Source organism: Anas platyrhynchos, chromosome 11, assembly GCF_047663525.1.
Source record: "Anas platyrhynchos isolate ZD024472 breed Pekin duck chromosome 11, IASCAAS_PekinDuck_T2T, whole genome shotgun sequence".
Classification (NCBI taxonomy): domain Eukaryota; kingdom Metazoa; phylum Chordata; class Aves; order Anseriformes; family Anatidae; genus Anas; species Anas platyrhynchos.
In genome coordinates, this window is record NC_092597.1 from 5,545,708 (window position 1) to 5,566,171 (window position 20,464).

Sequence of the window (20,464 nt, forward strand, 5' to 3'; positions counted from 1 at the left end):
GCTGCAATCCTCCAGCACTGTTCTGCTGGGTGGCCAGGAGCTGCAACTTCGTTTCTGACTTTTCTCCACTGTTGGCAGCGTAGTTGGGTGCCTATAAATTAGCAAATATTGCAATGTACAGTGACAGTTTGTCTGCTGACTCCTGTGTGCATGGTACTCGTACTGTACTGAATTATCAAGCATCCCCTCTTCTCTCGCTCCCAGTAAGACTGGATGCAGCTGTTCAGAGAGCAAACATCTTCGTGCAGTCGAGCAGCGGTAGCAGTGCCAGCGGGGCTATGCCAGAGGTTTCCTTCCTGGTTTTTGCTGGGCAGGTGAAGGGGGTAATGCTGTAGGTTGAGGCCACAACAAACTGGTAGCTGGTTGTAGCTCATGTTGCTCCATGTTCCTGCTTGGTGGACGGCAAAGGTTGGGCCTGTTGATATTTTTTCTTTCTTTTCAACGCTTTCCCCCTACATTTCTGCCCTCACGTTCTTAAAAAAAAAAAAATAATTCCATAGAGCCCTTTATTGTAATTGGCTTGAAAGAGCCAGAGAGCAGGGCTGTGACCTGTGCTGGAGGGCCCAGGTGCCCAGGGACTGCCGTTGCAGACACATGCATTGTCCTACAAGAGCCGTGACAAGAAGCTGCATTGCAGCCTCAGCAGACTTGCAGGCCTCTGGCAGCCTCATCTGTAGATTTCTTTTCAGGTACACATGCCTTGGGATTGTGCCCCAAGCCACCTCTTCGTCAGGCACCAGGCTACTGAAGTGCTAAGGAACTGGTTTTCTTTTCTTCCCTTTCTAACTTACTCCACAGAACAATGCGGATTCTGCCTGCCGGGAGACTTTTCTTACTGAGTTGGAGCAACATGGCAGCACATTTATTAAAATCAAAAGCAAAAAGAAAACAAGCTCTGTGATTTAAAACTGAAAGGGTCAATTGGATGCTGCTGTCTGGATGGCAGCAGGGGGAGGCACAAAGCCCTCTGCACTGAGTAATTTCTATGCTGGTTCTAGCCATAAATAATCTGTTTAACCAGTAAAAATGAGCATTAATTGTTTTATCTTGAGGCATCCTACACTGAAAAGGTGTATGTGGGATTCAGGGAAAGCCCCCTGCCTGAGAGCTGTACTGAAACTCTGTTGGTAGCACTGCCAGACTTCTGCTCCATGCAGCCCCGGTATCTTCATGCATCTTTCTGCATCTGTGAAAACATCTCTCCCTGCAGTGAGATGGCTGTATAAAAGTCTCATGGGGAAAAACGTTAATGTTTGAAGTATTTTGCTCTATTTTAGTTATAATTTTCAGGAAAAAAAATAGAATTTTATTGTCTCTTCCTCTGCCGGTAAGGAAGATGCAATTGCAAAAGAGGAAACGAGGAGGTTGGCATCTACGGAGCTGAAAGCCACAGCAGATGTTTGTGGGGAAAACATTCAGGTCTTCGTGACACTGAAGCTGCAGAAAATCTTAGTCAAAAGGTCCCCGTCTGAGGCCAGCCGCTGTCTGTCGGTCCCTTCCAACGCCCTTCTCCCTTCCTGACCACGACGGACACCGAAGGCGCGGGCGGCCGAGCCCCCTCCCCGCTGCGGCTGCAGCTGGTGCTGGGCCTTGCAGCTCTGCTCCTCTGCCTCCCCGGACTGCCACAGGCCCTGTGCCCGCTGCCGGAGCCGAGGCTTTGCAGCAGGAAGCCGGCACCGCCGCTCCCTGCTCTGTGCCCGGCCTTTCTTTCGCCGTGCCCCGTCTCCACCGGCGCGATGCTGACCCCGCCAAGCCCAGCCGTGCCCCGCGGTGCTGGCAGGGCTGGGCCCGAGCGCCCCCCACCACAGCCGAGCCGTGGGGCCGGGCAGGCCGCCGGCAGGGCGCGGAGCGAGGCGGCCGCAGGCGGTGCCCGGAGCGGTACCGGGGCGCTGCTGGGGCGCTCCTCGTGTCCGCAGGCCCCTGCTGCCAGCGGAGCCGCAGCGTTCGGGCCTCCCGACGCGCCGGCCGGGTGCCGGGTGCCGGGTGCCGGGGCCGCGGCTCCCCCCGCGCCGGGACCCCTCGGGCCCGGCCCCGCCGCCCGGCAGCGGCCGCGCCCCGCCCGGCGAGGCGGAGCCGGCGGCGGCCCGGCCCCTCCCTGCCCTCCGCGCCGGGTTACATGGCGGCGGCGGCTGCGGCGGCGGCGGCGACTGCGACGAGGCGGGCGGGCGCCGGGCGGGAGCCGGTGGCGGGGCCGCGGGGCCCGGCCGTGTGAGCAGCGCAGCCCCCGATGAGCCTGGGAAGGCCCGTGAGTGCGGCGGGGCAGGGCGGGCGGCGGGGCAGGGCAGGGAGCGGGGCTCGGGCCGGGCCCCGCCGCACAAAGGCGCTTTGTTCCCTGCCGCCGGCCCCGCTGCGCCCCGCTCCCGGCCCCTCCGCAGTGCGGCGGCGGGCGGGAGCTGCCCCCGGCCGGCGGCCGCCTCCCGGGGCCGGGCCGGGCTCCGCTGCGGGGCCGGGGGCAGCGGGCGGCGCCGCGCCCTGAAGGGCGTTTGAAGGTAGGGCCGGCACCGCGCGGCCGCACCGCGCCTCCCGTGCCCACGGCGGCCGCCGGAGGGGGCGGCTCGGGGGGGGCTGCCCCGGGGCCCGGCCGGGCGGCGCGGGCACCTGGCGGGGCGCTGCGGGGGCCCTCGGGGCCGGGCGGCTCCGCGGGTGGCCGTGCCGGGGGGAAGGGGCCGCGGGGAGCGCCGCGTGTGGAGCGGGCACGGGGCACGGGCAGCGCCGGCTGGAGGCCAGGGTGGGCTCCAGTGGGTGGTAGGGGTCAGGAAGCGATGGGAGCTGCCGTTCGGCCTCGCACGCAGCCCTTGCTTTTGGGGTCACCGCGTCCCAGCCACTCCTGGCCGGTTGAAAGCCCCCCGGCGTGCGGCGGCAGCTTGCTGAGGGCCGGGGGCCGCGGGGAGCCGGGGCTCCGCTTTCGGTGTTGAGGAGCAGGGCTGGAGGCTTCCCCGAACCGACCTGAGGGGGGGCCGCACCGCTTCTGTGTGTGTTGCGGGAGAAACTGAGTGGATTTCTTTGTGCTTTTACAGATCCTTCGGAAGACTCCTAAACTCATAGTAAGGTTTGCCGGCTGCCAGGGTAGAGTTCTCTAAGCGGTGTGGGGAGCAAGTAGGAGGCTGCAGCGAAGCGGCGGTGCCGTGGGTCGGCGATGACTCACGCTGCCTACTGACTGCAACGTGGCTGGGCTGTAAAAAAACCTCCTGTGCCCCGTGTTTTTATAGTTGAAGGGCTAGTACTTAGCAGGTTGTATAATATGTCATTAGTCACTCCGAGTCTTTCTCCTGTGAGTAATGATTCGATCATTACGCGGCCTGCGTTATGGAGTTAACTTGTATCTTTCCATCTTATTTGGATTTCGGAAAAAGTAAACGTTTCGTACTTGACCGTGTTTTAGTGTACATCCTGTTTCCTGAAAGCTGTGATAAATCCACATGCAGAAGTTTAGCACGAATTCGGGCGGCTGCTTGCATAATGCATGAAGCTAGTCATGTGTGTCGGTGTCTGCCAGCGCTAGGTATAATTTCAAAGAGGACAGCCCTTCTGTGGGGCACTTCTGTCGCCCGCTGCCGGGAACTCAGCCGTTTTAAAGGCATAGCTGTAAACCACTTAAGAAACTAATATCTTGGTGCTTCCCTCTTTAAACTTTGTGGGAGGAAGGAATAAAAGTACCATTTAAAAAAAAAAGCGGTAGTTGTGGAAAGGTGACAGATAATCTAAGCAAAAACATCAGTGCCTGGGTGAACGGCCAATTCAGCACAAATCGGGTTGATTAAAGACCCCTTCTTTATAATATAGTCTATCATTGTTTACAGGCCTTCAGAGCACGTTACGTAACTGAGGAAGGGTTTGTCAGGTTTTTTAATTTCTTGTTTATTTTCAGACAGGCAGTTGGACTGATAGCTATGACTGGCGTTGAAGCTGAAAATGTATAAAGTTTATTTGTGTTGGTGTCATTCTTTGAAGTATGAGTGTGTTTGTTTTTGAAAAAAAGAAATCATTTTCCAAAGTTAAAAGTGACTGTGAAATGCAAAGAAGAAAAGAGTTTTACTTTGAGCTCATTTTGGCTTGAAAAATGCCTTGACCCATTCTAGTAAATTATCCTTTAAGTAATTATGGTTTTAGTCTGAACGAAAGAAAGTTTAGGGTTAACTTTTATTTTCCATCCCTCCTATCCACTTCTGGTCCACAGAGCAATTTGTCTGAAGTGTCTGTTTGCTATTAACTCTGGATGGGGAAACAAGTCCGGCCACTTCACCGGCCCCGAATCGAGCAGGGCTGTGAGAGCTGCTGCAGGGAAGGTTTGGTCTGCAGGGGTTGAAAGGCTGTGGTAGGTGAGCTGCCGAACTTTCAGGTGAGAGGTACATCTTTGATGCTGTCTGTGCAAGGTGAGGTGATGGGAAGCGTAGTTAACATGCTGGGTTAGTTCAAAAACGTGTTTTTTGGTTTAGATGAGGGTCTGCACGAACCTGCTGCACACCTGCTGTGTTTTCAGTTACAGTAAGTGAAAGATCGCTCCCAAATTACTGAATCTTAATTTCAGTTGTTCTAATAATGGGACGTTTCCACTAGGACAATCTTGAATTGTCCTCACCCCTCTCGCCTGAGGGAGTGTATCTGTCTAGGACTCTCATTTGGCGTGCTTTTTGTGGCTTTGGGATTAAGCCACTTGCATAGGAACTTTGTAGCAGGATAGGGTCGAACCGAAGGCTGCCAGAGATTGAGTATGTCATCAGCAGTTGTTTTTCTCAATCAGAATGATTTAGCTAAGAAATCATTATATTCCTTCTGAAAATGTCTTAACTCTTGGTGATCTAGTGGAAGAGCATAGTAGAGGGCAATGATTAAAAATGCATCATTTCAGGGATTCGGAACAAGAAATCAGGCCTCCTGACTCCCTTTCCCTTGAGAGAGGCAGTAATGGCATCACTGCTCTCCTGCTGCTCCTACTGTTGCTGCCATGGCTTCGTCACAGCGTTTGGGGGAACGGCTGAGCTGCGGTGAGATGAGCAGATCCCGCTCCTTGCTGCTGATGAGTCAGTGGGATGTACTTGAGCCTGCTCCCGCGTTGTTGAGCGGAGCTCGCTGATGTAGGGCTTCCAGATGTGTCGCACAACTGGAGCGAAGCGATGTAGCACTGCCGCACATTGAAGACATCAGCAGTGTGAAACAATGGGCTTAATTAGGGGGGAGAATAAAACTGGTAGTAGATGGTCCTAAGGTTATAAAACGCAACTTAATGCAGGATGTTTGGACAGAGGCCTTGGACCTCAAGTTAGTACGAAATTTAAAGCATGTGTAAGTTTCAAAAAGGAATTTCTGTAACAGTTTTGGGGGGAGGATTAAAAGGAAAATGGTTTGGAGTGAAATAAACTAGTTTACAGGCAGCAGCTCCAAATGAGTGAGCCTGAAATTGGTGCATGTGAAGGAGAAAATGATTTTAGGTGTCACGTAAAAAATAAAAATCAAGAGGCCAGGCAGCAGAGGACAGCTTAACAGTTCATGCAGAACAACTGCGTTTGGTGACTTCTTTTTTTTTTGTATACAATCCAACAGAGGATGGCATGTTTCTTATGTTACCTTTCCTTCCTTGCATGCTTTGTCACGTGGAGGTGCGTGCCCGGGCACCGGGTGGCTGGGGCAGGAGGATGCAAGCCAGGTGGTGGCCTGGAGTGTCTGGGTGGTGGCAGACCTGAGCCCTAGGAGTGGTGGTGGTTGGTGTGTGAAAGCAGCCCTAGTTGCTTGCTAGCGTGCCTTTTGTGTTATTATTTCTGCGTGCGATTCTGATTAGTGAGTTAAGAAGATGTTTAGAAAATGTTAATAATTGATTGGTTGCTGTGCTGCTAGGAGTATGGAAACTTGTTTTGCTTGTTCCTGGCTGTTTCACTGAAATGTTAGCGCAGTTTTAAGAGAATACATTCACGTAAATAATAGGATAGCTTGGAGAACCTTTATGTTTATTTAGAGGACTGGTTGAAGAGCTAAAATGTGTTAATTTAAGACTGAAGGAAGGGCATCAAGTGATTCAGTATTGCTGTAGTTCTTTGGGGTCACATACAAGTGACTTGGAGTGGAACTGGCCAAAATTTGCCATGCCATGTAAGGTGTTCCTTTTGTTTCTTCTGTTTGTAGTGTCTTTGAGCTTTTGAAAGAAGTTATGAGGATATGCTGCAAAAATATAACATGGTCGTCTTGATCACATTCTGCTGCTGCAGACAGGGAAACCTGCTGAGAAAATTGCTGCTTTGGTTTTCATAAATAGTGATTGCATTCGTTGGGCTATTAAAAAAAATTAATGATGTCTGAAAGTGCCCGTAGTACATCAGAGGATGAAACGGTTATAGAACATACTGGTTATTATGCGAAATGTAGTCATTTATTTATTTTTCTGTAATTGAGATATTGTAACTGTGGAAATAATTGATAAATTAGTAACATTTATCGAACGTGTAGGAAGTACCCCTGTGATTTCTGCAACAATCAGTGTATAGAGGCAAAACTGTGCTTTGAGTTATGAGTTAGCTACGATTTAAGCCTTATTATAAGTGGCACTGGGTGCACCCTATGTATTCTTTAAATTCAGCAAATCTTGGGAGTGCACAAACCTTACCCTTTCTTGTGAATGGCACCCACTTATGTCTTATTATGCAAAATGGTTAAAAAAAAAAAAAAAAACAACTTTTTTTTTTCTTCGAGTAAAAATTGAGTGGAAAGAATTATTTCAAAATTTGACTGAGGTGCGGGACATTGTTGTTGCTGTTATTAGCTAACAGCTGCATTGGAGAATTCCAAGTTTTCTATGATATTCCCTTTATTAGAAGTCAATAGGGTTTTTGATTTGTGAGCCTTGCATTCTCAATGGGTTATATATAAAACTTCCACGGTGTATATTTAGAAACAGCTGTCTGGTGGTTATTGTCAGTTTCTCTCCATGAGAAGTATGAAAAGTGTACATCATTTCTAGTGGTTCAGCTTCTGCGGCAGTTTGTTATTTTGCAAATGGACACAAGTTGTGTATTTAGGACAGCTTGAGAAGGAGGAGGAGTACGGCCTTCTGTATGTACCTGGAATACTGATCTGCTTTGTCTCCTTTTCAGGTTGTCACGGAGTAAGATGGATGGTAGCTTTGATTGTGATTGTGGTGAGCTGGAGCCACCTGATCATTAACAGAAGGCATCTTTTGTAAATCAAGAGCTGCCAGTTTCCTGTTTAACTAGACTGTAAACAAAGGAGAGGAAGAAGGAGGAAGAAGAAACAAATAGTGCTTACCAGCACCATAGAATGACGCTGCTCAGGACCAGTCCAACACTGAATGTATCTGCACTGTGAGGAGGAGGATGTTAATAGAAGCCTATTATGTGCATATTTATTCACGTTTTTGTTAAATGTTAACCAGTTTAGCACAGTAGAGCTGAGTGCATAGTATGTCATTTCATTCCGTTTGAGTTTCTTGTGAGTATTTTCTTTAATGTCTGCAGAAATGCTGCACCTTTCTTGAACTATGAATGCTGCACTCTTTCTATCTTATGCTCGGTTTGAGTTCTAGAGCTTACGGGCTCTAAATTCAAGGGGACACAACAGGCCTGGCTGGCTCATGATGAAAGAAGAGTGTCAAGAAACCATCTTGCAGTCAAAGCCACGTGCTTCTTCTCCCTTTCTATAAGACCTTTCCTTCAGATACCAGTGGAAGTGTCTCCGCGTGTTTACAGAAGCTTAGTAGTTTGAGGAAAAAGAAACGTAAAGAAATATAAAATGGCAGAAAAATTTGAAAGTCTCATGAACATTCATGGTTTTGATCTGGGCTCTCGGTATATGGACTTAAAACCACTGGGCTGTGGTGGAAATGGCTTAGTTTTTTCTGCTGTCGACAATGACTGTGACAAAAGAGTGGCTGTCAAGAAAATTGTCCTTACAGATCCCCAGAGTGTTAAACATGCTCTACGTGAGATCAAAATTATTAGAAGACTTGACCATGATAACATTGTCAAAGTATTTGAAATTCTTGGTCCTAGTGGAAGCCAGTTAACAGATGATGTGGGCTCCCTTACAGAATTGAACTGTGTTTACATTGTCCAGGAATACATGGAGACAGATCTGGCTAATCTGCTAGAGCAAGGCCCTTTACTGGAAGATCATGCCAGACTTTTCATGTACCAGCTGCTACGTGGGCTCAAGTATATTCACTCTGCAAATGTTCTGCATAGAGATCTCAAACCAGCTAATCTTTTCATTAATACTGAAGACTTGGTGCTGAAGATTGGTGACTTTGGTCTTGCACGAATCATGGATCCTCACTATTCCCACAAGGTACGTGAAGAGTGGGAATATTTAAGTGATAAACTGTGCCTCCTTAAAATTGTATCTTTCTTCCTTCTTGCAGTATTAAATAATATTGCCAGTCCTTGTCTAGGCACTTAGAGTAAAATGTAGTCCATGGAAGGCTTTTTAGCAAGCAGGATATCATTAGGGAGCAAACGCAGTAGAAATGAAATGTCTGCAAATCGAATAAAACAGATCTCTGGATGACATCTTTTATCTCGGATAGGAACAATAACTGCAGCAGAAAATAAAACTTTATTAGATGTATTCAGAAAAGCAGATTTCTTTTTAACAGTGAATACAGGACTTGAGGTTTTCAAGAGTAACATGAAGAGGCATAACTGTGGTAGCCTTAGATAAGCTTACAAACAGTGTACAAGTACACAAATTGTGTGGCTACTTCCTGGAATTTATTCAGAGATGCTCTGTTCCTGGTTCAAACGCTGTTTCTGCAGAGTTCGTTATTATCTCTGTGTTTATTTGGCATCTGGGAATAAGAAAATTATCTGACTAATAAATAGTATCATATTTGTCTGCTGCTGCTCATTCATAAAGACAGCACTGTCTTAAAGGGTAGGAAGTTTAGTAGATAGTATGTGGGCTAGTGCTGTCTGGGAGCATGAGACCAGAGTCTTGAAGTACTGCATTGAAATGTAAGGGGAGGAGGGGGAGAATCTAAAAACATACCTGTTAAAAATTTAAGTAAGCATTTTGTTCTGTTTGTTTATTTTTATTAGGGCCATCTTTCTGAAGGATTGGTTACTAAATGGTACAGATCACCCCGTCTCTTGCTTTCACCTAACAACTACACTAAAGCCATTGACATGTGGGCTGCAGGTTGCATCTTTGCTGAAATGCTGACTGGGAAGACCCTCTTTGCAGGTGCGTACAATAAAAATGTGTGTGTGTGTTCCTAAAGCAAATGGTACTGCCTAATTCTGTTCCTAAAGAAAGGTGGATTCTTGTGGCTAGTATCAGTTCTCGCTGACTGTCAGGATACGCTGTATTATTAGACAGTTGTTGAAATGAACTACAAGTTGATGCATTTGTAAAACAGAAAATATTTCGATATTTTCTACTCATACCAGTGTGTATTTAGATAAATACCAGAATTTGAGTACGCATGTATATGGTAAATTTGCTTGTAATTAAGCTAAATTTATTGAGTGCGTAAGAAATGTTGTAAATAAATGTTGCAGTAAATTGCTAGACCAGGGAGTATTTGAGAGTTACAAGCAGTCCGAGTATCATATTCATAAAGATTTTTGATATAGTCAAATTAATCATGTCTTGCTTCTTTATATTTTAAATTATGAAAGAATAGGCCTTCCCCACCCCACCCTACCTTTTTTTTTTACCTTTTTTTTTTTTTTTTGTCATCTACAGACTGTTTTGACCTGAGAAAAGTGCCAGCTTAAATATCAGTTTTTCTTGTGTTTTAGTGGTATTAGCAGGACTTTAGGATTTTAAAATTCAGTGTGGCAAACCAGGGAAACATAATATTCAAACTCTGGTAAAACAGGCATTTCTGTTAAAATGGTGGTATTCCTGGTAAAATAGGAAGCAATACTCCAGTCTCATTGGGCGTGTAGATGTTAGTGCTTTAGTGGCAATCAGAAGCATGTTTTTGAAGCAGATTTCTGGATCGCCATCCTGTACCACAGTATTGCTTTAGCTCAGTACACGAACCAGAGTCTTGTCAGACAAACAACCTGCCATTTGCACTGCCAAAGATCACGCAACGTGCTCCACCTGCGCTCAGTCCACAGAGAGGATGAGCTAGTCTAGAGTAAACCCCTGTTTTGTGTGACCCCTGGGGGCTGTGCAGCAGCAGCTGTTTCATTCCAGTTTGCTCTTGGATTTGCTCCTGTTGGCTCTAATTACTGAGGTAACATAGATAAAAACCACAAGGATCTGTGCTTGTAATTCAAAGTTCGCATTTCTTTTAAATACATGTGAACTGAAACCACACCTCTGCAGTAATTCTTTGCTTTATACATCAAGGTGAAGAAATGAGAGCACTTTCTCATTACGTACTCTTAATAGAATACTGTCACACTGTAAAATCATAATTTTATAGAAACCATTGATTAATATGCAAAGAGGATTTTCTTAACTTGCGGTGAGTTGCTAACTCTTTGAGCTAATAACTACTGGAGCAATGTCCTCTGTGCGTTAACACATCTCTTAGCAGCCGAGCATTTAGATTCCATTGCATTGAGTGCTTCTGTTGGAAAAGAGCGAAACGTGGGAGAAAGCCAGTGGGTTTCAGCATTTGGCATAGATGGATTGCAAATGCTATGTAATGACATGAGTAGCACTTGGTCTGTTTGTTTTGTTTTTCCTCATACAGCAATTTAGATTTTTTTTTAACTTAAGATTAACCAAAATCCTCAGTTTATAGACCCATTTATGTACCCTAGTTGAATTATGTAGATACATAGGAAATATTTTTAGATCTGGATGTGTCCCTCTAATTTAGCACTACATTTTGTTTTCTGGTCTGAAGTAGAATGGATTTTTTAATGTCATACATTTGGAAAGCGAAAATAGTTGGAGATTTCAGTTAACCTGTCCGGAGACTCTGAATAAAATTATTTTGCAAATTTGTTTGAAGGCCTTAGTTGGATCAATTTGTAACTTCCTGTCTCCATCTGAGCCATCCCTTAGGAATCCTGCTTCCTGGAAAGCTGAAGGGAATGGGAAGAAAGAGTGGAGATGAAAATCCCAGAATACCTGGGTGAGGGAGGGATGGAATATCAATGCAGAGGAGTTCAGTAGCTATTTCAAATAACTCTGATTTTTTTTTCTTTTAAATAAATACTTTTAAATGTTAATTTCATTTATAGTGGACTGAAAAAAAGCTGATTAATTTTAGGATGAATAGGACATGATATAATGATAGATTAAAATCCTATTTCCAGCAAATTTCAGACAGTGTAGCGTCTGATAGATTATATTAGTAATTTGTAATAGCCTGAAGTAGGCGGACAAAACAGCTTTTCAATCCAGCAAATAAGTTAACATGAGGCAGTACTAATTCAGCTGGGGAATGTAGGTCTTGCTCAGTTTCTCTTTAGTGACTTTGCCTCCGATTTTCTTTCTGTCATCTGACAGATACATGGTAGGATTTCCAATGCAGACTGTTACGCAAACTGCTGAAGTGAATTGATAGTGTGCAGATCTTGAGATGGTACAACCTGGTTCTGGCTCCATTTACTTGTTTGATGCCACATCCAGTACTGCTGACTGCCTTGAGCTTCTTGCTAAAGGTGGGCAGCACTGGTATGCAAACAGTCTTGCATAATGTCATCCACCACTTGACTCTCTGGGGTGCTACGTGCTTCTTGGAGCTGAGGAATAAATGGAAGTAGACAATGTATTTCTTGGTACTCCAATTTGATTGCATGCTGCTGCTGAAACAACGATGTCATTCATTACTCCCAAATTTGCCAACGTTATAGGCCCTTACAGTTCTTCAGCTTTATCTGAAGTTTTACTGTGTAAAAGTGTAGCAGAATTTAAATTATAATGCAGTACTGTTTTTTTAGTAAGATTACACTGCTTAAATGGCAAATAGTTTTTTGTCTTGCATGTGACAGTAATACAGGATTTCAGAGTAGAACATTGACACAAATGAGTGTGGTCTGTGAGATCTCCTGCTGAGCTAGGCTACAACCCTTTTTATCAATAAGGGACCTATAATTCAAAGTTGGATCAAATACTGAATGAATTGGGTGGATCACCTGAAAGGGAAGGGATGCAATATATGGTATATAAGGAAAAAGTAGGGTATTGATCAGGCCACAAAGATGGTCTGAGGGCTGAAGCACCTCCAGGGAGACCTCATAAAGGCCTTTCAGTACTTAAAGGGGTCTTATAAAAAGGACAGAGGGACTCGTTACTTGGGTAGATAATGATAGGGCAAGGGGGAGTGGTCTTAAACTAAAAGAGGATAGATTTAGATTAGACATTAAGAAGAAATTCTTCACAGTAAGGGTAGTGAGGCACTGGCACAGGTTGCCCAGGGAAGCTGGATGCCCCATCCCTGGAGGTGTTCAAGGCCCCTCATGATGGGGTCTTGGCCAACCTGATCTACTGGGTGTCATCCCTGCCCGTGGCAGGGGCTGGGAACTAGATGATCTTTAAGGTCCCTTCCAGCCCAAGCTGTTGTATGATATGACTGATGAGGAGTCCCTCATACTTGGTAAAAACATTCTTACCAAAACCTTGCGGTTACATTGCTTTATCTATGTGTAGCAGTCCTGTAATTCTTCATGAATAGCATTTTTGAGAGCTTTTCATACTTCGCACTCAAAGTTAGTACCACAGCTTTTCCTCTCTTGAAGAATCTTGTACAGAAAATATAGCTGCTCAGAGCGCAACATTTTCCTGTGCTGTTCATACACAGGGATGAAAGTGTTTGAAGCTGATATGACAGCTTGTATTTTCTCTCCATCTTCAGGTGCACATGAACTTGAACAGATGCAGTTGATTCTAGAATCAATTCCTGTTGTACATGAGGAGGACCGTCAGGAGCTTCTCAATGTAATTCCAGTTTACATTAGAAATGATATGACTGAGCCACACAAACCTTTAACTCAGTTGCTTCCAGGCATTAGTCCAGAAGGTAAGTTATTCTGAAAAAATGTTTTCTATATTTCACAAATAGTAAAATAGTGGTGAACAGCATAAAAGTGTATGCCTACAACTGTTAAAAGCAAATTTAAATTAGAAGAATCCGTGCGTTCTCTGAAGATCTGAAGAAGAACTGTATTCTACTGTAATAAATATATATATATATATATATATATGATTGCGATAGCTATGTGATCATATTTGGAGTAGAATTGTGCCTCCATGCTGGACCTGTCTACACGGAAAGACTGATTAAAATTGCTATATTTTGAGACACTGGCCTTCTAAATATAAGAGAACATTGGAATGGTGTCAGTTTAAAACAAGTCTTTGAATTTATTTTGTTGTTAAAGTCTCCAAAACAAACTGTTTTGAAACTTGGTTGCTGACAGCAATGTTTCATGACACATGTTGGTGGATACTGTTTCAACTTGAAGCATTCTTTCTTGTAGTATTTTTTTTTTCCTGTTTTCGGATAAATTATTGTAGATCCTAGATTTGATCTCTACTCTTCTGCATTTCCTATGGCTGCCAAATTATTATTATTTTTTTTGGCCATTAAGTGTTAGTACGTGATATATCATGGGTAGCAAACTATACCTTTTAAGCAGGTGCACACTCCTTTAAGCACTGCACTTTAATCTTTAATACTGGATGTCTGAAATGTTGTTTTTTCTCCTTTTAAATCATAACTTCTGTTGCACAGCACTGGACTTTCTGGAGCAAATTTTGACATTTAGTCCCATGGATCGATTGACAGCAGAAGAAGCTTTGTCCCATCCTTACATGAGCATTTATTCCTTTCCAACGGATGAGCCTATTTCAAGTCATCCTTTTCACATTGAAGATGAGGTAGATGATATTCTGCTGATGGATGAAAGTCACAGCCATATTTATAATTGGGAAAGGTAAATTTATTGCTTACTGTAGCATGTAATGTGACTTAACTGTTGCGTGTTTGAAGCCATGTTGCTTCTTAAGCATCCTTTCCTTTTCTACGTGTTTCTCAAGTTGACTTGAGAATCATTGGGCTTGTGGCTCATAAGACTGATTAGGGTATGCTGACACATTCCTGAGATGCACTTGGAAATCTAAAATCTAAAGTTTAATCTATGTTACTACTTTTCTGTGCCCAAAATATTTGTCTTTAAAAAATAAATCAAAATGAAGAGTGCTTTAAGTATGGATTGCTCTTTTTCAGTGCGTAGTGCTTATAGCAGTAAAGAGAATTTCAGTAGTCGTATTTAAAGTCAGACTTTATGGAAGAGCTTTGTCAATAGGGTGAGCTATCATACATAATTCTGAATTTATATCTTTCAGATGTGTATATGAGGATTGCTTTATGCCAGATTAAACTTTTTTTTAAAAAAAAAAGAGGAAGAGGTACCTAATTTGAGGGAAAACTTAGGTTATTTTTATTGAATTATCATTATTCTGTAAGAGAATATCTGTAAGGACACTGTCACTGTCTTGTGAGCTAGAAGACTGTTTTTCGTTGCTAACGCATAGGAAATTGTTTTGCAGATACCATGAAAGTCAGTTCTCAGACCATGACTGGCCTATTCATAACAACTATGAAGCTGATGAAGTTCAGCGTGATCCAAGGGCTCTTTCTGATGTTACTGATGAGGAAGAAGTTCAAGTAGATCCTCGCAAATATTTGGATGGAGATCGTGAAAAGTATCTGGAGGATCCTGCTTTTGACACCCACTTCTCTACTGAGCCTTGCTGGCAGTATTCAGATCACCATGAAAACAAATACTGTGATCTAGAATGTAGTCACACTTGTAATTACAAAATGAGGTCATCTTCATACCTAGATAATTTAGTTTGGCGAGACAGTGAAGTTAACCATTACTATGAGCCCAAGCTTATTATAGATCTTTCAAACTGGAAGGAACAGAGCAAAGAAAAGTCTGATAAGAAAGGCAAGTCTAAATGTGAAAAGAATGGATTGGTGAAAGCTCAGATAGCGCTTGAGGAAGCATCACAGCAACTTGTTGAAAAAGAAAGGGAGAAGAATCAAGGATTTGACTTTGATTCATTCATAGCAGAAACTATTCAGCTTAGTTTACAACACGAGTCTACTGATGTTGATAAATTAAATGACTTGAATAGCTCAGTATCTCAGATGGATTTGAAAGGATTAATATCAAAGTCGGTAAGCAGAGAGAAGCAGGAGAAAGGAATGGCTAATTTGGCACAGTTAGGAGCTCTGTACCAAACTTCTTGGGACAGTCAGTTTGTAAGTAGTGGGGAGGAGTGCTTCCTCATAGACCAGTTTTGTTGTGAAGTCAGGAAAGATGAACACGTTGAGAAAGAAAATACTTACACCAGTTATTTGGACAAATTTTTTAGTAAGAAAGAAGATGCTGAAATGCTAGAACCTGAGCCAGTAGAAGAGGGGAAGCCTGGGGAGAAGGAAAGAGAAGAGAGCTTTCTTAGTAACAGTGGAGAACTCCTCTTCAACAAACATCTTGAGGCGATAGGTATTCCTCAATTTCATAGCCCTGTTGGTTCGCCACTGAAATCGATACAGGCCACGTTAACGCCTTCTGCTATGAAATCATCTCCCCAGATTCCCCACAAAACATACAGCAGCATTCTGAAACATCTAAATTAAAACACTCAGCAGACATTTCTTTTATATTCATGAGATGTGTTTGTCTTTTTTTATTACTAGTGTAAGTAATTTTTTTACTTGAATCAGATGGTGTAATTTTGGTATGGATTTCATTAGCTTTCTGTTTACCATTGTTTTTACAATCCAGAATTACTTTCTATACATAAGTTTTGTTTTTAAACTGGCATGTCGTTTGCACACAAAATTAAAGAATAGAGCAAAATAATGCAAAATGCAGGAGGTAACAAAAATGCACTAAACCAAGTAAAAAAAAAAAAATCTCTCAGTAAAACGGTGTCCATGTTTTGCAGAAAAAGAATCTTGCCTTGAAATTTACACAGTGAGACTGTACATAATTGCATGAAAATATCTATTTTTCCCAAAACATTTTTTCATTCATGCGTATTTTAGAGTTTTTCATACTGTACACATTTCTTAGACACATGATACCAGCAGCAACTGAAATGAATGCAGAATTTGGTACGCATGTGTTATCTACCTCAAGGTAACAGCAGTATGTGGCAAAACATTAACCACCCATAGTGCTTCTCATTATGCACTTCTATTTAGCCAGCATTATTGTAGTAGCTATTCTTATTGAAAATCATTCAATATTTATAAATGTTCTGGTATGCATTCTTTATAGTGAAGTGTTAATATGCAGCACTTTTATTTATTTTAGCAAATAAGTATATTTCTGTAATTATAGAAAGTCAACTTAATTTTTGAGTTACTTTTCAGATAAAAGTTTTTGTTTAGCACTATGGTTTTATTGCCTACATAGCTGGATATATATTAACATCAGCTTATTCTGAGGCTATCAATACATTTTTTTCTAGTTTTCATTTCAAGTAAAGCACTCACTGTGTATAGGAATTTGTAATTGGAGGTGCTTGATCTCTACAAAAGAAATTAGGAATTGCTTTATTATAAAATGCTCCTAGAAGTCTTAATTGTGTTCATTTAAAAAAAAAAATTGTAATGTTAGTTGTGTGCATGGAAATAATTAAGGTACAACATTACTGTAGGTTAAAGTTCTATATGGTGAGACATTTTGTTTTTACTGTATGTTTTTACTGAATGATTCCTGCCCCCTTCCCGCTGCCCCTCAAAAGCAAGCATGAATAAAATTAGGTTAAATATAGCATGTAGCATCTCGGTCTTCTGAAAATTTGTTTTACCTTCTGATTTTTTGAAATACTGGATGTATCATTGGCTCCCCTGTTTAAAACGAAAGACAAATAAAAACATGGCCAGCAAAAATGACTGTTGTCCTTTGATGCTTTGTACAGTGAAAAACAAACAGCTGCCACTGTAAAAACAGCCAGCTGTGCTACAAAGGCAGGCCTGCTCGCCTCATACAGGGGACAAGGAGCTCAAGGAAGCCTGAGCTCATATTCTGTGTGAGAAGTGCTGCTGCTGGGGATGCAGAGAGCAGCCAGGAGACTGCGAGTGTGCTTCTGTTCGGTGTGCACAGCCTGTACTTAGAATCATGTGTAGTGGTATGGCTGAAAGTATGTGTGTACCACAGTGCCAATAACCATATCTGTTCAAAAGACAATTGAATTCCAGACTATAAGTGAGCAGTGGTGTTATATCAACTGCTCAGGCAGAATATTAAAGTGGAAAAACTGCTGCACAGGCATGCAAGCACCCTCATGTCACTGGCAAGCTAGAGTGAAGGTAATCCTACGTGTCCCTCAGCCAAGAAACCCGCTGGAGCGTTTTCATAGAGATCTCAGGAGTGGGATGCAAGGGGATGTTCAGAAATGTGCGGACTGAGTCTGTTGCAGCATGCCTTAGAACAGCAGTATTACTTTCTTTTCCAGTTCCTCCCATCAGAGCCATTCCTGAGGTAGCTAATGAGCCATACAATAAAGCTGTGTCTTCTGGCAAACTCCTGTAACGTTTTCCATGACAGTGTCTTAATTCTTCATTTTTATTTTTTTTTTTTTTCTCAGCCCTGCTCCTCTGGCAGGTAGTATGGCTACAATTGTTAAAACAGGGAGCATGGCAGAAACCAGTCACCTTGGGAGCTGGGGCACAGTGCTTCAAGGGGCACGTTATGTGAGCGTTGGTGTAGTCACTTTGCTTCGTGTGCGTGGGACTGGAGGGAGGAGGAAACACATCTGCTCTTTCTCCTAGGGGAGGGACTGCTTTGAATTGGTGTGGTAGTCAGCTTTTCTGAGATTGGATGAAAGGAGTGGGAGGAAAGTACTTAGAAACTGGAAATGAAATTCAGGCTAAAAACACATCCTGTGCAGAAGTGTATTTCAAAAAAAAACCAACAAACTCAACAGTACTTAAGAAACTCATTGTGGTCGAATGGAAGCATTTTACACAAGCAGCAGAGGGTCAGGTGTTGAGGCTAAGTCCAGCGCGGACTGCCTCTGAGCTCTGGCTGTGCTGTGGGAGCAGCATAGGACAGATGCTGCTGGCTGCTGCAGGTGAAGCCCTGCTCTAGGAGGGCGCGTGCCCTGGTGGTTGGAGGGTACAGCCAGGCCATCATGTTTATTAAGCAGAAGTAATCCCTCATGTGGGCAAGATTAAAGAAAGTGAAGTGCTTTGCAAGGATCACGTAGAGTTAAATCTATTGCTAGAAAAAAAAAGATAATCCAAGCATGGAGTTGGGTTCTTCGTAGGCAAGCTGCAAGAGTCCTGTGGTGGGAGAAGAGTCACAAAGTGCAGGGTTTTGGGGAGCGTCCCCGTGGGTAGAAGATGGTTCCTGTCCCGCACTCATCTGCCATGCCCATCCCTGGAAGAAAAATAGGACGGTTACACGAATAGTTCTTGGGCTGTGACCTAGCAACTGAATTGTCTTTAAAAACAAATTATGGAAAAGGCTTAAATTATAAACCAGATAAAGGGATGACTGTTCAATGCCAAGGTGCTTGCCAAGTAAAATGGAACACCCTTATTTAACAAAAAAGCAAGTGAGAAATGAGGATGCTTGCCATCTTTTCAAAGTACCTTCTCTGTGCAGTCTTTGATTAAAATCTAACAGTAACTTCAGCTAGAAGAGATGTTGTTTACCATTATTTACAGACCAGGACAGAGCATATTAAATGTGCTGTCATCACATGAGACCTAATAATTGGAAACCGGCACGACAATGCTGAACAGTTTGTTCTGATCAGGAGTTCTCAGTCACGGTCAGTTAACTCTCTCACAATTGTATTTAATTTTAATTAAATAAGATTTGCTATATATAATCTCATATGTTTCTATAACTTAGCCCACGCTGCTGTTAATGGTATGACTACAGCATGCGTAGCACATCTTAGCTTGCAGTGAGTCCTTGCAGTGAGCGCAGCGGGGCTGGAGGCTGCTCATCAGCTTCTTCAGACCAGCAGGGAGCTGGGGCAGCCGGGCAGTCTGTAGTGCCACAGCTTCTCTGCCACTAATCAGCAAAGTAGCCAGCTGAAAATGAACTGGGCATGCCTAAATAGGCAGCAATCAGTCCACTCAGTGCAGCTAAATTTGTATGCCTTGGTTTACTTTGTTTTCCTCTCACCTTGATTTTTTTTCTTGTTTTCTGTGCTGTAGAAGTTCTTAGAACTGTGCCTGGTACATACATTTAAAGCCTTCCTAAATACTCTCTTTGGCTTATTGCCTGGGGACATTAGTTTAAGGACATGTTTTTGATGCTTTTTTTTTTTTTTTTTTTTTTTTTAAATCCAGGGTGGGTGGGAGCTTCCTGTTTGCAGGGAGTTTTTTTCTTCCATATGGGACTGCCATTGGTCTGGAGCTCCGTGTGTTCTGTCTGTCCCCTTCTAAAACCTGTAACAGTCAGAGCTGGCATCTTCTGCTAAATGTGGGCTTGTCACCCCCAATTCTCTACAGGCGTACATCCTACAAAGTGCTGAAATAATTTTAGTTGGGTTCCCGAGAAAGCCAGTGACATGCTGTTGCACAGGTTATTTCTAGGTATTGGTACAAGGAAAAAACAACCCTGAAATAAATCTGCTCACACAAATCTTCTTCCCTTTATTTGCAAGTTGCTTTCTGCTGGTGAGATTTGGAAGTGCCTGTCAAGCTTTCACATAACTAAAACAATCAAACCTCCTTGTTCGTCAAAAGATGCAAACCTGAGCAACAGCTGCCCTGAACCAAGTCATTCCCTATCCCTTGAATTATTTCTGTGCTTACATAATCTTGTAAATTCTTTTTTGGTGTTCTGCCATTGTTTGCATCAGACTGGAGCTGAACAATCTGTGAAGTAATGCTGTGGTGTATTTAGTAACAAGCAAACAATCAAGATCACCGCTGGTACGCTGCATTCTGACGCTTCCATTCAAGTGTCTCTATATTTATAATCGTTATCTGTTCACTCTGAGTGTTACTTGAGAACTCCTTAAACTACTGACTGGTGAAAAGTTCAGTGACTTCTTCTGACTGAGAATTAGCATTACTGATAACATAATTTGCATGCACCAAACTGTGTGGAGGGAGAGCTACCCTGATAGCGCGTCTGCATGTGGTGATAACCGGGTATGGCAGTGTTCTGCAAATAGTTTTGTCAATAGTTGGCAGCAGCCGTTGCATAATGATTGTCTTTTCTCTGGAATTTGTCTATCACATCCTGACTGCAAAGCAGACCTTCTATAGTGAACTCTGATAATAAAATTCCCCTTGTAATCTATGTGCTGTTCTACTGCAGCCAAAATTACTTTTAACCTTTATGTCATGCAGCCAGAATGTTATGTATGGTATGAAATAAGAAAGGATGCTGTTTGCAGTTGGGTGCTGGACAGGGAACTTATGACTTGTCCGTCTTCAGAGCCAAGCGATATGATTGCTTCTATGCCCCACTTGCCCTTCCCAACTCTGTTTCCCCTATTGACAAAATGACTTGCCTGTAAGGTGACTGCGGTCAGGCCTTGGTGGCAACGTGGCTCA

At 43.4% G+C, this 20,464-nt stretch overlaps 1 protein-coding gene across 4 annotated transcripts in view; it reads left to right on the plus strand.

Moving 5' to 3' along the window:
* MAPK6 (mitogen-activated protein kinase 6) overlaps positions 1–16,831 on the plus strand; it is a 30,572-nt gene extending 13,741 nt beyond the window's left edge. The window contains exons 1-6 of one of the 4 annotated variants that reach the window (XM_027467087.3): positions 2,104–2,245; positions 7,083–8,292; positions 9,042–9,186; positions 12,770–12,934; positions 13,649–13,850; positions 14,467–16,831. In XM_027467087.3, coding sequence (XP_027322888.2) covers positions 7,738–8,292; positions 9,042–9,186; positions 12,770–12,934; positions 13,649–13,850; positions 14,467–15,565 — 2,166 coding nt within the window. In that variant the 5' untranslated portion in view covers positions 2,104–2,245; positions 7,083–7,737 and the 3' untranslated portion in view covers positions 15,566–16,831. Of the gene's footprint in view, positions 1–2,103; positions 2,246–2,361; positions 2,490–2,707; positions 4,340–7,082; positions 8,293–9,041; positions 9,187–12,769; positions 12,935–13,648; positions 13,851–14,466 lie in introns of those variants that run through there. The other 3 variants (XM_038185048.2, XM_038185047.2, XM_027467089.3) reach the window with 3 other exon arrangements.
* The last annotated feature ends 3,633 nt before the right edge of the window (positions 16,832–20,464 follow it).